General features: G+C 46.9%; 2 protein-coding genes across 2 annotated transcripts; both read left to right on the top strand.

Moving 5' to 3' along the window:
* Positions 1–1,705: 1,705 nt before the first annotated feature.
* On the top strand, positions 1,706–4,414 carry LOC132592242 (F-box only protein 44-like). Its single transcript, XM_060275219.1, has 3 exons — positions 1,706–1,980; positions 3,401–3,614; positions 4,303–4,414. Exons 1-3 carry the CDS (start codon positions 1,737–1,739, stop codon positions 4,400–4,402), a joined length of 558 nt encoding a protein of 185 aa, XP_060131202.1. The 5' UTR covers positions 1,706–1,736; the 3' UTR covers positions 4,403–4,414.
* Positions 4,415–13,092: 8,678 nt separating this feature from the next.
* On the top strand, positions 13,093–17,375 carry LOC118086844 (F-box only protein 44-like). Its single transcript, XM_060275218.1, has 4 exons — positions 13,093–13,460; positions 15,615–15,710; positions 16,600–16,714; positions 17,133–17,375. The coding sequence occupies exons 1-4, from the start codon at positions 13,123–13,125 to the stop codon at positions 17,373–17,375; spliced, it is 792 nt and encodes a 263-aa protein (XP_060131201.1). The 5' UTR covers positions 13,093–13,122.
* Positions 17,376–17,719: the final 344 nt, after the last annotated feature.

Here is a 17,719-nt window from a genome sequence, read left to right as displayed (position 1 = left end):
GGCGTCACCACATGCAAATACGCCCCGGCGAGGATTCCTCTACTTGCCCCTCCTCCAAACGAGAGGGATTGATGCCGGTGGGCGGGTCATAGGATTTTCTCCCTCCTGCCTGGCGGTGGAGCGGGTGATTTTAGATTTGTTCTCGGAGGCGGCACGTGGCTCCTGCGCCCGTTCCAGACCAGGTAAGCCTCGGAGGAAATTGGGGGGTGGAGGGCGGAGAAGCGCATTCAAGAGGGTGGATCTTCCTTTTAAAAAAATGTTTTTTACAGATAACCTTTGTATTTAAAAATAATCAGTTTTATGGGATTCCCCGAATCCCCAGGCTCATGGTTTCCTATATATATCTCTAATTATATTCATCGAAAATTGTTTATATCCACTTTTAATCTTACAAAATTACAAATCCTGCTAACGTCTTTAAGTGTTAACAGTGATCTTTAAGGTGATCTTTAAGGTATTCTATAAACTTTTCCCGTTCCTTAAATTTCTTATCATCTTGGTGTCTGATCTTCCCGGTCAGTTTTGCCATTTCGGCATAGTCCACCATCTTGATTATCAATTCTTCTTTGGTTGGAATTTCTCTTATTTCCACCCCTGGGCAAAAAGCACCCTCTTTAGCTGTCGCATACATAAAGAGTCTTTTCAGGTCCTTTGGTATTTCTTCAGTGGGTGGGTCTTTACAATGGAGCAGGATCTGGGAAGGGCAGCCGGCAGGAGTTCGTTTGCACTTGGGCTCTCAGATAGAACTCTGCACATGCCCAAAACACCCTCTTCGCAAAGAGGTGGGTTCTGTGGAATGGCACCCCTGCAAGGTAGACTAGTATGAGTGAAGATCGAACACACACACCGCCTTTAAAAAAAAATTTATTGACCCTGACAGGGGTGCTAACTTGAATAAAATGCCAGCTAACTTGAATAAAACCCAACTCTGCCCCTCCATCTCTCTCCCCCTTTTCTTCCTAATGTCTCAACAAATTAAACTTATCTTTAAAAATGTTACTTGGGGGGGGGGGAAAGACAGAGATATTGCACATACTTTTGTAAACCAAGAAAATCTTTAATAAAAATACATTTAAAAAAAGGGGGGGTCTAACTACGTATAAAGAAGCTGAACTGAAGTACTTAATGCTGCAACATTTTGTTGCAGTACCCTGCTTGTCCTTGCCTCTGGCCCACTCACAGATCTAGTATGAGAACTCCAGGTATAGGGTGGTATATAAATTCAATAAATGATGATGATGATGCGGCGCATGCACACCATTTGAATGGCAATTCAATTTTTTTGGGGGGGGGGAGGCTCCCTCAAACATTCTATGGGGCGGCGAAGCCCCATCAACCCCTGGATGTTGGCCCTTAATATGGACACTGAGCCAGAGAGATTTGTGATAGCTGCTCACTATTAAACTGGGAGGTCAGTTTCTCCAAGTGAACCAGGAACAGGAGACACAAGTCTTAATGGCATGGCATGGCTTTCCACTTCCTGCACCCAGATAGGGGAGGGGGTCATGAGTCTGTGGGCAGCAGGGTTGGGAAATGCTAAGCTAGATGGATCAATAGGGGGTCTGACTAGGTATAAAGCAGCTAAACTGAAGCACTTAATGCTGCAACATTTTGTCGCAGTACCCCGCTTGTCCTTGCCTCTGCCCACTCACAGATCTAGTATATTTGCCCCTTCCCCTTGCTCCTCTCTTTCGTGGTTCATCTCTTCAGGCGGCTGAGACTTCATTGAAGGGGAGATGGCAGCAAACATGGAAAATTTGCCCGAAAACCTTCTGTTGGATATCTTCATCATGGTTCCAGCATGTGACCTCATTTGCAATTGCCGGCTGGTCTGCTCTCAGTGGCGGGACTTGGTAGACCTGCCGGTTCTGTGGAAGCGCAAGTTCCGGAAAAGGGACCACGACTCTTCTCCAAAGCCATTGGCTTTCTACATTTTCTCCCACCTAGAGAAGAACTTAATCAAGAACCCTGATGGCCAAGGTATGTCCCCGTTTATTTGGGAGAATAAAACACTCCTGGACAGAAATCTGAATCACAAAGCCTTTAGGAACATAGGAAGGTGTCTTACACTGAGTCACATTATTGGTTCATCTAGCACAGTAAGGGGGGGGATATATCGTCCAAAACTGGTTTGAAGTTCAGATGGTGGTAATTTTTTCATAATCTTTGAGCTGGTGATATATCACGAATCACAGTGTGTGTAAGGGCCAGGCGATATCTGGTTTTCAACATCACGATAACTCACCAACTAAGCACTGCAATGTTATCAGCAGCTAAACCTCACAATATCACCGGCTAAACATTGCAATCTTGTCACCAGTTAAATATTGCAATCTACCACAGTATCTGAAATAACGATGGAAATATGCAGAGGCGATCAGGACAATGTCCTGGCAACTGCTACTACTTAGGGGTCGAAAATGGATAAATGACAATATTCTCAATCATCACACACTCAGTTTCATCAGCACGCAAGCCAAAATGCATCCCAACAGGACTTTGGGCTTGGCTACCAAATGGTGGTATTCAGGATGATCCAAAATTTGGTGGTGAGTCATAGTGAATACAAATAATCTGGGACTAACAGATCACCAACTGGCCTGGTAGGAGGTAGAAGAAGAAGCAGCAGTGGCAGAAACAGCTTGCCATGACCGCGGTACGTGTTGGCAGTAGCAGCGACAATCTGCAATTATCCAGTTATCGCCCAGCCCATCTATCTATCTCTATATATCTATATCTATCTTCGACAAACACACATTGTACCATATTTATATAAATAATTGCATATTCTAAATAGCCAAGCAACTTGTTTTTTCCAAAACTAGAAAACTAGAGGTTGCTGAACTACAACTCCCATCCATCGCAGCAAGCAAGAGAAATGGCCCAGCATGATGGAAATTGTAGTTTAGCAACATGTGGGGTGCCAAAGTTTCCCTACACCTACCTGTTACTCAGAGGAGACCTGTTGGAATTAATGGACCCAAGGTAATAATGTCAGTTAACTTCAGGGTGTCTAATATTTAATCATGCAAACTAAGGGTGATAATTTAACTACGGTCATTTCTGGACTGCCTGTTTTTTGACCGTTCATCCTGATTGTTTGCCCCACATTTAAGGAAACTGGCTATTTATTGAGCAAATTCATTTGTGGGGAGGTCGTATGGCATTGCGTCAATAAGTCTGATTTTGTTGAGATGTGGGCTTCTTGCACACAATCACCAAACCAGCCTAAATCTGAGAACCTGAACTTGCCATTATGCAACTGAGTCCCTCTTGGAAACAGTGACAGTATGAAGGTGGCCTAAGTCATTCTTGTTTTCTTTCTAACCCATGGGCTGCTTCCATGCACTCAAAGCCTCTCCCTTCATTTTCTGTTTCCCTACCACATGTGCTGCGTCAGATGGCCTGGACACCTGGCAGACACCTGGCAGACACCCAAATCCAGACACCCAAATCCAGACACCTGCCGAGGGCCACTGGGAAACTGAGGAACTGTCCAAAGAAGACTCAATAACAGTCAGTGGGATAATCAAACCTTTTGAATTCGGCATTCTTGGGGAGAGAGGTGAAGATGCTCCTGTTCAGCTCTACAAATGCTTCGCTGCACGTAACGGGTGAGGAACCAATCATTGTCTGAACTCAAATCCACTTAAAGATAAGGAAAGGGAGTTTTCATTTGTGCTGGTGCGGGTTCTTGTGCTTCACACTGTATTCTGCATATGGCAAGCCCCACCCACCCCTCAATAAATATAACTCATTAAAATGCAATGGTCAGAAAAAGGAGGAGCAATTTGCATCACCAAATCCTATCAAATGAGCTGGGTTGTTGTTGTTGTTTTTTGTATGGTGTTGTGGGGAGTGGTGAGAGCCAGGCCCTTCGTGGCTTTCCCTAAAAAGGGTTGCTAGCAGGCCATCATTTCTTGCCTCTGCGTAGGAGGGGGCAAACTTTCTTTCCAGGGAGCTGGAAGTGACCCACGATTGCCAGTTGCTGAGCCTCTTAGAACACATGGTCCAGATGCTGTGGGTTAAAGGTCAAGGTCAAGGACCCCTGGATGGTTAAGTCCAGTCAAAGGTGACTATGGGGTTGCAGTGCTCATCTTGCTTTCAGGCCGAGGTGAGCCGGCGTTTGTCCACAGACAGCTTTCTGGGTTATGTGGCCAGCGGGGATTCGAACCGCCAACCTTCTGATCGGCAAGCCCAAGAGACTCAGTGGTTTAGACCACAGCACCACCTGCATCCCCCAATGCTGTGTGGTAGTGATGGTGATTTGGGGGTAGTGATGGTGTTTCCTTAATGTCTTAGGCCCTGCAGCAAGTCTCAGCTCATCACCTTGAAGGACGAGGGCTACTGGGACGAACTGATGGATGAAGCCAGACCCATGATTGTGGTGGATGACTTGTGAGTGCCAAGTGTCCTGTCCTTTTTAAATAATAATAATAATAATAATTTTTATTGATTTTACACATTACAAAACAATACGCACATAACATATTCTCCACCTTCTTTCCACCACCCCCTCCACTGGCCCTCTCCTGCCACGAGAGAGTCCCGTGCAAGTAGACAGCCGAAGGTGGTCCATTTTATAGTTGGATTTGTGCCCTCCTCCCTCTCCCTCGCCCCAGTGCCCCCTTCTGCCACCAGGGAGCTCCAGGATAACAAGGCAGAAAGGAGGAGAGTGTCCACCCAACTATTTATCCAAATGCACTTTTTAAATTTATACTAAAAAAGAAGAAAAAAGAAGAAGAAAGGGAAATGACTAAAAAGAAAAGTTTCCTGTTTCGGAGCTTCTCTCCGCGAGGTAGCGATGTCACTCAAAGATGGCCCCCGCAATTTCTACCCTTCTTACTCCGGCGCTCTTCTGAGACAACCAGAGGATTGGGGGAGTAAAAATGGGGGACTGCTGAGCTATCTTCATGCCCGGGACGCTCGACCCGGGGCTCTAAGGGGCGCAGCATCGCTCTTGCTGCCCTCCCCCCCCCTCGTGAAGACGGGTTGCCTCAGAGCTCAAGGCAAACCCCGCCGGACGGCACTGGCGCTGGACCAGAAGCCCTCCAATTATCATGTCCTCGCTGGGGCATAGGGAGGGTGGACACCCCAAAGTTCTCAGCATCTGTGAGATCCCAAGGATAGATGTGGTCAGTGAGTTGGAGGCAGAGGGGAGGGTCTCCTTGGACCTATGCTTCAGTCCCAGGGCAGTTGTATAGAGGAATGAAGGTGGCCATTGGCCATCACTTCCATGGCAGCACAGAGAGGGCAGTGGTTCTCAAGAGTTTCAGGCAGGGCGCATTCCCAGTCTTAGTTGGAGATGCCAAGGATTGAAGAAGAGAACTTCTGCATGCAAAGCAGATGCTCTAACCACTGAGCTACTGCCCATTAGGGATTGCAGTTTGTCTACACTTATTTAAAGTGGCACCCAGTCCAAATTGGTTACCAGATGTGTTAATCAGGAAAGCACTGGGACCCATCTTTTAGTTTTATTTTGAATGTTAACCAAGACACTTCCTAATATTGAGTCTCTTCACTTCCCTGACCAAAGATACCCAGAAATATAAAAATGCAGGTGCCAAGATCTTTTTTTCTGGGGGGACACAGGGGTACACATACCCACAAACATTTTGTAAATCTAACTGGAGAAGAAACTAAAAAAAATTAGTTTCCTCTCTAGCACGGTGAATCGTCAGCTGTGTAAAATTAAGCAATACATGTTCTTTGTGCTTTTGTCCATTTACTGCATTTATTTTTCCTGATGTGAACTATAAAATGGTGATTTTATTGAGTCAAAAGCGGAGTACCCCTAAACATTTTTTTTTTTTGAAAAAAAGCACTGCCAAGATCTCTCTCAATCACCATGTTGTAGTGACAGAAAGAGTGGTGGTTGGTGTGCCCAGCTGGATCTCAATTTGTCCCTGGCTCATATACATAGTTTCTCTCCCCCCTCCACCTAATACAGATTTTCAAGTGGGCCTGGCTTACGCTATAAACAGAGCGTGAAGCTGCTGTCTGCAGACTCTGAAGTCCTTGAAGAACATCAGTATGAAAACGTTTGTGTGTCATCGTGGTTTCTGGTGAGCTGAGCCTGATTTGAAAATACAAACTTTGTTAAATTAGTGGAGGGTGATCTATGAGGGTGAAAGTGGTCCCAGCCACCTCCGCCTGCTACGACGTGCAGGCCTTCTCGTGTAAATATTTCATAAAAGATATATACCACTGGATTGTAAATGGTAAAGGGGGCCCTGACCATCAGGTCCAGTCGTGTCCGACGCTGGGTTTGCGGCACTCATCTCGCTCTATAGGCGGAGGGAGCCGGCGTTTGTCCGCAGACAGCTTCCGGGTCATGTAGCCAGCATGACAAAGCTGCTTCTGGCGAACCAGAGCAGCACACGGAAACGCCGTTTACCTTCCCGCCGGAGCGGTCCCTATTTATCTACTTGCACTTTGATGTGCTTTCGAACTGCTAGGTGGGCAGGAGCTGGGACCGAGCAACGGGAGCTCACCCCGTTGCAGGGATTCGAACCACCGACCTTCTGATCAGCAAGTCCTAGACTCTGTGGTTTAACCCACAGCGCCACCTGGGTCCCTACCACTAGATTGTAAAAAAACCTCAAAGTGTCTTGCTGACAAGCAGCTCAGCTGGTTGACTACCTGCGAGCTTCCTCCTTTTGCTCGCAGGTAGTTTGCTCCTCAGGCAAGAGGAGAATGGGGTCAAAACTGGTCAGCCTCTGCCTCTCCTTGGCTCCGGCTCCCCCTACTGTTGGCTTCCGCCCCTCCAGCCACTGCTGTGGGAGGAGAGGTTCCATCCTGGAAGGGGTAGTTTCCTCTCTGCAACCTCCCCCAGACCCAGCAGCCCTCTCGCTTTCTCCTCCTCCAGGTTTCGAACACTTTATACAACTACCCTCGAGGTGTCCGTCATATCCTCTTTGAACACAAAGTGCAAAAAGAAGCCTGTCGTCCCAGCCTCCATGAGTTCCTTCTCCAAGAGCAAAGTCCAAGCGAAGACAGGGAGCCACCCTGGGGTGGAATTAGGGTGTTGCAAAGCAGCATCACACTTGACCCACCATCAACAGTAGAAGTGGATGACTACGACCACGAGTACAGCGATATCTACAACTACAAGTACAACTGCGCCTACGACTACTGCCACATCTACGACTATGACTCTGACTCCGACTCCGACTCTGACTCCGACTAGATTGCCCCAATCCACATTCCAGTAGTGATGAATTGCCTGGTATTTTTTACTTTGATTCCAGTTGTGATTCATGGTCAGTGCCGGATTTATGTTTAAGCTAAACAACCTATAGCTTAGGGCCCCACTCTCTTGGGGGGCCCCAAAAAAAATTAAAAGGAAAAAAACCTGGATGTACATTTCCAAAATATAAGATAAGTTCAACAATTACTTTGATAAAATACATATTTTGTTATGTACAAATGGCTTTAGATACCTATTAGGTCCAAAAATTACCATATAGCATATATTCAACACAAAAAAACAGTGACAATTTGTTTTTGACAAAGGACAGCTGGATATATAAATGGCCCCATTACCTTCAAAAGCTATGGGCCTCATCAAACCTAAATCCGGCCCTGTTCGTGGTACGATAACTGGTAAAAAGCTGCCCACCCCTTAGTGCCGTGAAGGGATGCCTTCACTCATATTTGCTAAAATTTGCACCCGGTTGTGGCCTCGATTTTGGGTGCTCTTTGGTTCTCTCAACCTGTTATCTTTTGATGTTCTGTTTCTACATATCCGTGATTCAGAAGCATGTCTCAATATGAAAACAAGGCAAGAGATGGGCTGGCTAGGAGGTTGGTGAAAACCGACTCTCTTTTATTTTTTAAGTAAGATGGTTTTGTGATAGCAAGGGGTCCTCTTCCCCCACCCCCATTGGATAGGGCACATCGTAACGATGGGTGGCAGTCTGAACTTCTTTTCTATGGTTTAATGCTGCAGATCTTGGCACCAGTGACACTGGCATAGATTGATCTAAAAAGAGACCCCCTATTTTAACCCTGTGTGTGAATGGTTCCAGAAACTCTGTGTGTGAATGGTTCCAGAAACTCTGCTAATGCCATCTAGGTAGTCAAGATAACACCACAAGAAATTGGTAGTTGTTGTAGAAAGAAATGGGCTCATATATGCTTATATTCACTTGCTTTGATACAAGCTAATTGGCTCGGATTGATGGTGTCCTTATCTGTGGGCTTGGAGTGCTGGGCTCTGAGTCCAGGAAGGGGAACTATTTGTAAGACTTTGGTATTGGCTACCCAAGACCTCATCTGCACAGGTGGAGCAATGGGATGTCCTAGGCAATTGTAGGCATTCTACTTTGCATATGCAGAATGTATACACTTTTGCTTGGGTGTGGACAAGCCATCTCCTTGCTGCAGTGTCTGTCCCGCGTCTCTGCAAGAGAAGGCCAGGAGATCTGGCTGCCTGTCTTCCTGTAAGCCTATACATTTCTTAATAAAACACTAGAAGGGATCATTCTTGCGTCTTTGGCTTCCTTATTCATCATACCTGCACCCCAGCCACTCCCAGAGCCTCCTCTGGGTCTACGGTTCAGAATCTTAAACGTGACCTGGAAGGCATGAGCAAAGATCCTGGCCTCTTAATGGCTAATATCATGCTAACCCCACGTGCCAGCAAAGTTTGATTATCGCCTCCTGTTGGAAAGAATGGAGTTCTGCGCAGACAGTCAATGAATCTTCCTGCAAAAGTGAAGCTATGAATCAGGAAATAGACGACATAGTTACTCATTTCTTATGCAGGTCATGTTCATTCAGCTAGAAACTAGCCCAAGGTGAACAAAATAGCAAATAGACCGGAACTTGCAGGAAACAAACCATGGGGCAAATGAATAAAGGCACCATGACACACTCCCACCCAAAAGACTCCTCCTCCCTTCTCCATAGGGTAACCTTGGCCCAAAATCACACAGGGAAATTCCCCACTTCTGATCTAGGTGGTTGTGTGGATAAAAGGAGGAGGGAGAGAATCATGGACGCCTTCATGAGCTCCTTGGAGAAAAAGATTGGTGGCTACAAATGTCATTCATTCGTTCATTAAGGCTGCGCCATCTCTCCTCACCATTTCTCCTAATATATACATTTATGCATGCTGTCCTCCCCACTTTTTTTTGGGAAGCCTATGTTCCCTACTCTTTAAATTTCCCCAATATGTTTATTTTTCCACATATACTTACATTTCATGAGAACATAGGGACAGGCCAAACAACCTCCTCTTCTCACAATCTCTGACCAGAAGCCCCAAAGGAAAACCCACAAGCAGGGTTCCCTACTTTTGAATGCCATTCACGTTATCTTGTACATTCTTACGCACACTTTACCTCAGTATTTTATTTTATTTTTTGTATACATGGACAGTCACTTTGCAAAACAAACAAACACCTGACTGCATAGGTGCAACTTTCCTTTTCACCACGCCAAAGTGTTTTTTAAAAAAACTGGTCCTTTTAAAATAAAAGCTCACCACCTCCTTATAATCTTCCGGGAGCTATTGCAACAAGGAAAGAGGAAGGTGTGAATTTGTTTCTGCTGTCCGACAAGGCGGAGCGCTGTTAGCGTGACCTGCGCCATAACACTCTGAGGTAAAATTTGAGGTAAAATGTGATGCCGAGCCAGACATTTGTGGTCATTTCTCTCCTAACCACACAAGAGACCAAATTCCACAGTGATTATGAAAGAACAACTGTGGGTAGCTAAGCTGAGACAACCTGGAGATAAAATAAAAAGGCACGGCTAAGGTTTTTCGGTTTTTTACCTCAGACATGGACATGGGGCATAGATTGCTCTCCTGACCTAAACAACAATCGTGAAGGAAAATGGGAGAATTATGAAGTGCTTCAGTTCATGAGGCTGTTTTAAATGAACAAGATGGTTGTGGCACAGTCGATTAAAGTTATTTACTTTGCTTTATTTTTCAGAAAGGGGGCAGCCAAGATGGCGCCCTCCTGGTGCTGAGGCACTACAACTCCCCTCATTCCCGACCCTTGGGCCGTGATAGCTGAGAATGAGGGGAGTTGGAGGCCACCTGCAGGACGCCATGTTGGCTGTAGCTGTGGTAGAATATAGTAAAGGCCATGAGGAGAACCTGCTGGATCAGGCCAATGGTCCACCCAGCCCAGCGTCCTGTTCTCACAGCGGCTAACCAGGGGCCCATTTTGTGGGAACCCCACAAAAAGGACCCGAGCGCAACAGCAAAACTCCCCACTTGTGATTCCTAGAAACTGGTATTCAGCAACGGGCGGAGGCAGAGCAGCAGAGCCATTGTGGCCAGCAGCCATCGATAGCCCTCTCCTCCATAAGTCTGTCTTTTAAAAGCCTTTCAAGTGGGTGGCCATCACTGATTCCTGTGGCAGTGAGTTCCACAATTTAACTCTAGAAGTTCTTGATTTCACCTGTCCTGAATCTTCCAACGTTCAGCTTCAGTGGATGTCTGCAACGTCCGGTTTTCTAAGAGAAGGAGAACAAGCTTTCTTCCATCCGCTTTCTCTGCACCACACGTAGTTTTATAAACTGTCATGTCGCCTCTCGCTCGCCTTTTCCCATTGATCATTTGGGTGGCCCTTTTATGGACCTTTCCCAATATCCTTTTTGAGGTGAGGCACGACCAGAACGGTACACAGCATTTCAAATGCAGTTGTGCCATAGATCTGCATGGCTGCATTTGTATATGCGAACACTACCCTGAGGCAAAAAGCAGAGTGAAAGCTCTTGCTTGCTAAAGGTACAGTTTCAACATCATGGGGAACCTCAGGTAACAGTTTACCTTGACTGTGCCTCTGAGGGCTCCTTCGATCCTTCCCAACTACCGTGTGAAGGAAACAATCACTGCTTCCTGGATTAACTTTGTATCTACCATAAAAGCATAGAATTGTAAGGGACCCAACGGTCATCTAGTCCACCCCCCTGCAATGCAGGAATCTCAATGCAGATGGCCATTCAAGCTCTGCTTAAAAACCTCCAAGGAAGGAGAGTCCACCACCTCCTGAGGGAGTCCGCTCTGCTGTCAAAACAACTTTTACTGCCAGAAAGTTATTCCTGATATTTGGTCGGAATCTCCTTTCTTGTAACTCGAAGCCATGGGTTTGAGTCCTACCCTCCAGAGTGGGAGAAAACAAGCTTGCTCCATCTGTCATGTGACAGCCCTTGAGAATACTGGAAGATGGCTATCCAATCTCCTCTCATTCTCCTCTTTTCCAGGCTAAACAGACCCAGCTCCTTCAAGATTTCCTCATATGCCCTGGTTTGTTAAATTGGGGGGGGGAATCTTAGCTGCAAACCATGGCTCTCTGGGATCAGGTCTAATTGCTATTGGTTCACCAACCTAGGTTTTGAGTTTTCTTTCCTCCTGGCACAAGGCCTGCAGAGTCAAATTGATTAGAAAGACGCTGTCCCGGGAAACTATTTACGGTGGTTGTGTGAACAAGACTGGTGTGAGGGGGAAAGGGGGGGGAACCCTACCCTGAAGTAGTACTAACACATAGTGCCCCTCTGAAAGATCCATTTTATTGTGCATTTGCATTTGCGCCTTGCTGTGTTTTTGGGGCTTCGTTTCCATTCCATGCAGTTGGGGAAGCATAAAGGCAGGGTAGTGAAGTGGTTAGAGTGTCAGACTGGGAGAGACCCGGGTTTGAATCCCCCACTCAGCCGTGAAGCTCATGGAGTGGCCTTGGGGGCCAGTCACTGCCTCTGGGCCAGACCTACCTTGCAGTGTTGTTGTGGGGACTATCGTCTTTAAGTGTTTATAGTGATCTTTTAAGGTATTCTATAAACTTTTCCCGTTCCTAAAATTTCTTATCATCTTGGTGTCTGATCTTCCCGGTCAGTTTTGCCATTTTGGCATAGTCCACCATCTTGTTTATCCATTCTTCTTTGGTTGGAGTTTTCTCTTATTTCCACCCCTGGGCAAAAAGCATCCTTGCAGCTGTCGCATACATAAAGAGTCTTTTCAGGTCCTTTGGTGTTTCTTCAGAAGGTGGGTCTTTACAATGGGGCGGGATCTGGGAAGGGCAGCAGGCAGGAGCCCGTTTGTACTTGGGCTCTCAGATAGAACTCTGCACATGCTCAAAACACCCCTCTTTGCAAAGAGGCAGCTTCTGTGGAATGGCACCCCGGTAAGGTAGACTAGTATGAGTGAAGATTAAACACACACTTCCACCTGGTGCCAACTTGAATAAAATGTGGGGGGAGGGGCAGGTAAGCCCTGCCCTGCATAATCAACAACATTATGCAATGCCTCAAGGACCGCCTCTTTCCATGTGAACCTACCCGGATCCTGAGATCATCTTCTGAGGCCTCCTCTTTGAGAGGTCGGGAGGGTGGCAACATGAGAATGGGCCTCCTCTGCAGGGAATGTGGAATGCTCTGCCCAGGGAGGTTTGCCTGGCACCTTCATTATACACCTTTAGATGCCAGGCAAAAACGTTCCTTTAGATGCCAGGCCTTTGGTTGACCTGATCAACATCCCATCCCCTTTTAAAATGTGGCTCTTTTAAAGGAGTTATTACTGGGTTATTGCTTTTATTTTTAATTTATATTCTGTGATCTGAGACCTACAGGTATAGGGCGGTATATAAATTCAATAAATGATGCTGATGCTGATGATGATGCGGTGCATGCACACCATTTGAATGGCAATTCAATTTTTGGGGGGGGGGAGGCTCCCTCAAACATTCTATGGGGCGGCAAAGCCCCATCAACCCCTGGATGTTGGCCCTTAATATGGACACTGAGCCAGAGAGATTTGTGATAGCTGCTCACTATTAAACTGGGAGGTCAGTTTCTCCAAGTGAACCAGGAACAGGAGACACAAGTCTTAATGGCATGGCATGGCTTTCCACTTCCTGCACCCAGATAGGGGAGGGGGTCATGAGTCTGTGGGCAGCAGGGTTGGGAAATGCTAAGCTAGATGGATCAATAGGGGGTCTGACTAGGTATAAAGCAGCTAAACTGAAGCACTTAATGCTGCAACATTTTGTCGCAGTACCCCGCTTGTTCTTGCCTCTGCCCACTCACAGATCTAGTATATTTGCCCCTTCCCCTTGCTCCTTTCTTTCGTGGTTCATCTCTTCAGGCGGCTGAGACCTCATTGAAGGGGAGATGGCAGCAAACATAGAAAATTTGCCCGAAAACCTTCTGTTGGATATCTTCATCATGGTTCCAGCATGTGACCTCATTTGCAATTGCCGGCTGGTCTGCTCTCAGTGGCGGGACTTGGTAGACCTGCCGGTTCTGTGGAAGCGCAAGTTCCAGAAAAGGGACCATGACTCTTCTCCACAGCCATTGGCTTTCTACATTTTCTCCCGCCTAAAGAAGAACTTAATCAGGAACCCTGATGGCCAAGGTATGTCCCCGTTTATCTGGGAAAATAGAGATGCTTTGGACAGAGCGCCATGCAAGCCCTCCTCTCCTCCTCCTTCTCCCCCCACCCCAACCCCGTGGAACAGCTGATCATATCGCAGGTAGGCAGAGCTGCAGTCTTGACAGAGCAGCAGTTTCCTGCAGGAGGAGAGCCTTCCTCTACCCCTTCCCCACCACCACCACGGAAGTGGCCAGGAGAAAGGGCTCCAAGTGCCCTCTCTGGCATACGTGCCATAGGTTCGCCATCACTGCAATCTACCACAATGTCTGAAATAAGGATGGAACTACTGTATACAGAGGCGATCAGGACAATGTCCTGGCAACTGCTACTACTTAGTGGTCTAAAATGGATAAAGGACAATATTATCAATCATCACAAACTTAGTTTCATAAGCAAGCAAGCCAAAATGCATCCCGACAGGACTTTGGGCTTTGGGCTTGGCTACCAAATGGTGGTATTCAGGACAATCCAAAGTGCGGCGCGACTGCCAGATCGCCAGCAGGCCTGTTTGGAGACAGAAGGAGCAGTAGCGGTAAAAACAGCTTGCCATGACTGTGGTACGTGCTGGCAGTAGCAGCGATAATCTGCAAGGCCTCGCGATGGCCTTGAAAACCAGTTATAGCCCAGCCGTCTATCTTCTAGGTAGCTAGCTCTACGCACGCACACACACAAACATTGTACCATATGTATATAAATAATTGCATATTCTAAATAGCCAAGCACCTTGTTTTTTCCAGGTGTGGGAACCGAGAGGTTGCTGAACTACAACTCCAGTCCACCCCAGCAAGCAAGAGAAATGGCCCAGGATGATGGAAATTGTAGTTTAGCAACATCTGGAGGGCCAACGTTTCCCTACACCTGCTCCTCGGAGTAGACCTGTTGGAATTAATGGACCCAAGGTAATAATGACTGCCTGATTTTTGCCCCTTCATCCTGATTGTTTGCCCCACATTTAATAATACTGGCTATCTATAGAGCAAATTCATTTGTGGGGAGGTTTTATGGCATTGCGTCAAGAAGTCTGATTTTGTTGTTGTGATGTGTTGCTTGCACACGATCGCCAAACCAGCCTAAATCTGAGACTCTGACCTTGCCATTATTCAATTGAGTCCCTCTTGGAAACAGTGACAGTCTGAAAGTGGCCTAAGTCATTCTTGTTTTCTTTCTAACCCACGGGCTGCTTCCATGCACTCAAAGTCTCTCCCTTCATTTTCCCCATCACGCACGCTGCGTCAGATGGTCTGGACTCCTGGGAAATCCAGAAACCTGCCTAGGGCCACTGGGAAACTGAGGAACTGTCCATAGGAGACTCAATAGTCGTCCGTGCAAGAATCAACCATTATCAAATGGGTACTTATTGGGAGAATGATGAAGATGCTCCTGTTCAGCTCTACAAATGGTTTGCTGCACGTAACGGGTGAGGAACCTATCATTGTCTTAACTCAAATCCACTTAACGATGAGTTTTCCTTTGCCCTGGTGCGGGATCTTGTGCTTCACACTGTATTCTGCATAAGGAGAGCACACACCCCCTCAATAAATAAAACCCATAAAAATGCAATGGTCACAAAAAGATGGAGCAATTTGCATCACCAAATCCTATAATGAGCTGTTCTTTTTGTTGTTGTGGGGAGTGGGGAGAGCTAGGCCCCCAGTGGCTTTCTATAAAAAGGGTTCCTAGCAGGCCATCATTCCTTGCCTCTGTGTAGGAGAGGGCAAACTTTCTAGGGAGCTGGAGGTGGCCTATGATTGCCTCTTAGAACATGTGGTTCAAATGCTGTGGGTTAAAGGTCAAGGTCAAGGACCCCTGGACAGTTAAGTCCAGTCAAAGGCGACTATGGGGTTTCAGCGCTCATCTCGCTTTCAGGCCAAGAGAGCCGGTGTTTGTCCAGAGACAGCTTTCCAGGTCATGTGGCCAGCAGGACTAGACCGCTTCTTTTGCAACGGGACACTGTGACGGAAGCCAGAGCACACAGAAACAGTGTTTACCTTCCCGCTGCTGCGGTATCTATTTCTCTACTTGCACTGGCATGCTTTCAAACTGCTAGGTTGGCAGGAGCTGGGACAGAGCAACGGGAGCTCACCCCGTTGTGGGGATTCGAACCGCCAACCTTCAGATCAGCAAGCCCAAAAGACTCGGTGGTTTAGACCAGAGCACCACCCACATCCCCCAATGCTGTGAAGTAGTGATGGTGGTGTGGGAGTAGTGATGGTGTCCCTTAATGTCTCAGGTCTTGCAGCAAGTCTCAGCTCATCACCTTGAAGGACGAGGGCTACTGGGACGAACTGATGGATCAAGCCAGACCTTTGATTGTCGTGAAGGACTTGTGAGTGCCAAGTGTCCTGTCCTGGTTGGGGCATAGGGAGGGGGGACACCCCAAACAAAGTTCTCAGCATCTGTGAGATCCCAAGGATTGATGTGGTCAGTGAATTAGAGGCAGAGGGAAGGGTCTGCTTGGACCTAGGCTTCAGCCCCAGGGGCAGCTGTCTGGATGAATGAAGGCTGCCATTGGCCATCACTTCCAAGGTGGCACAGAGAGGGCAGTGGTTATCAAGGGTTTCAGGCCGAGGACATTCCCAGTCTTAACTGGAGATGCCAAGAGTTGAACAAGAGACCTTCTGTATGCCAAGCATACAGCCCTTTCCTGCATTAGGGATTGCAATTCGCTTATTTAGAGTAGCATCCAGTCCAAATTAGTTACCAGATGTGTTAATCAGGAAGGCACTGGGGATCCATCTTTTAGTTTTATTTTGAAGGTTAACAAGACACTTCCTAATATTTAGTCTCTTCACTTCCCTGACCAAAGATACCCAGAAATATAAAAATGCAGGTACCAGGATCCAGTGCTTTTTTCTGGGGGGACGCAGGGGTACACATACCCCTAAACATTTTGTGGCTCTATCAGGGGAAGAACCTAAAAAAATGTAGTTTCTTCTCTAGCACGGTGTATCGTCAGCTGTGTTATATGAAGTAATACATGTTCTTTGTACTTTTGTCCATTTACTGTATTTATTTTTCCCGATTTGAACTATAACATGGTGATTTTATTGAGTCAAAATGAGAGTACCCCTAAACATTTTTTTGGAAAAAAGCAATGCCAAGATCTCTCTCAATCACCATGTTGTAGTGGCAGAAAGAGTGTTGGTTGATGTGTCCAGCTGGATCTCAATTTGTCCCAGGCTCATATAATTTCTCTTCCCCCGCACCAAAAACAGCTTTTCAAGAAAGCCTGGTTCACACTATAAACTGACTGTGAAGCTGTTGTCCGCAGACTCTGAAGTCCTTGAAGAATATCAATATGAAGAAGCTGGTGTGTCATACTGGTTTCTGGTGAGCTGAGCCTGAGGAGAAAATGGAAGCTTTGTTAAATTAGTGGAGGGTGGTCTATGAGGGTGAAAGGGGTCGCAGCAACTTCTTGTGTAAATATTTCATAAAAGAGATATACCACTAGATTGTGGAAAACCTCAAAGTGTCTTACTGACAAGCAGCTCAGCTGGTTGACTACCTGTGAGCTTCCTCCTCTTGCTTAACATTAGGCAAGAGAATTGGGACAAAACTAGACTTGGTTGACTGCCACAGCCTCTCCTTGGCGCTGACTTCCCAACTGTTGGCTTCCACACACACACACACACCCCTTCTGCCCCTCCAGCCACCGCTGTGGGGGAGAGGTTGTATCCTGGAAGGGGTAGTTTTCTCTCTGCAACCTCCCCCAGACCCAGCAGCCCCCTCCTTTCTCTCTCCTCTCCAGGTTTCACACGCTTTTCACAACTACCCTCAAGGTGTCCGTCATATCCTCTTTGAACACAAACGGCAGGAGAAAGCCTATTCCAGGCTCCTTAATTTCCTCTTCCCAGAGCAAGGCCCAAGTGAAGACAGGCAGCCATTCCGGGGTGGAATGAGGGTGTTGCAAAGCAGCATCACACTTCACCCACCACCAATGCCAGATGACAATTGCTACCTCGATCCACCAGAGCATTCCAGCAGTGACTGAAAAACCTTATTTCATACCGCCTTATTTGTATGGTGACTCCGACTCCCCCCCCCCAGAAGCTGTCACTCCTTCCCCAAAAAAAGCTCAATATACTGGGAGTAGATCACAGTCTCTAGAGAGTTGGGCATGCTGCTTTGCATATGCAGAATGTATTCACTTTAGCTTGGGTGTGGACAGGCCATCTCCTTGCTGCTGTGTCTGCCCTCCTCTCTGCAAGAGAAGGCCAGGAGATCTGGCTTCCTGTAAGCCTATACATTTCTTAATAAAGCACTGGAACAGATCATTCTCTCGTCTTTGGCCTCCTTCTTCGTCATACCTTCACCCAGCCACTCCCACGAGCCCTC

This window comes from Zootoca vivipara, chromosome 6, assembly GCF_963506605.1.
Source record: "Zootoca vivipara chromosome 6, rZooViv1.1, whole genome shotgun sequence".
Classification (NCBI taxonomy): domain Eukaryota; kingdom Metazoa; phylum Chordata; class Lepidosauria; order Squamata; family Lacertidae; genus Zootoca; species Zootoca vivipara.
Note: the sequence above shows the minus strand (reverse complement) of the source record. Positions and strands in the feature narration are given on the sequence as shown.

What these genes read in the sequence shown, in the direction of transcription:
- LOC132592242 (XM_060275219.1), top strand. Translation starts at nt 1,737, where the DNA reads ATGGCAGCAAACATGGAAAATTTGCCCGAAAACCTTCTGTTGGATATC. An exon ending in CAAGAACCCTGATGGCCAAG is followed by an intron (nt 1,981 to 3,400) that starts GTATGTCCCCGT and finishes GTGCTGCGTCAG; the next exon opens with ATGGCCTGGACACCTGGCAG. An exon ending in TGCTTCGCTGCACGTAACGG is followed by an intron (nt 3,615 to 4,302) that starts GTGAGGAACCAA and finishes TTAATGTCTTAG; the next exon opens with GCCCTGCAGCAAGTCTCAGC.
- LOC118086844 (XM_060275218.1), top strand. Translation starts at nt 13,123, where the DNA reads ATGGCAGCAAACATAGAAAATTTGCCCGAAAACCTTCTGTTGGATATC. An exon ending in TCTCCCCCCACCCCAACCCC is followed by an intron (nt 13,461 to 15,614) that starts GTGGAACAGCTG and finishes TTAATGTCTCAG; the next exon opens with GTCTTGCAGCAAGTCTCAGC. An exon ending in GTGTGTCATACTGGTTTCTG is followed by an intron (nt 16,715 to 17,132) that starts GTGAGCTGAGCC and finishes TCTCCTCTCCAG; the next exon opens with GTTTCACACGCTTTTCACAA.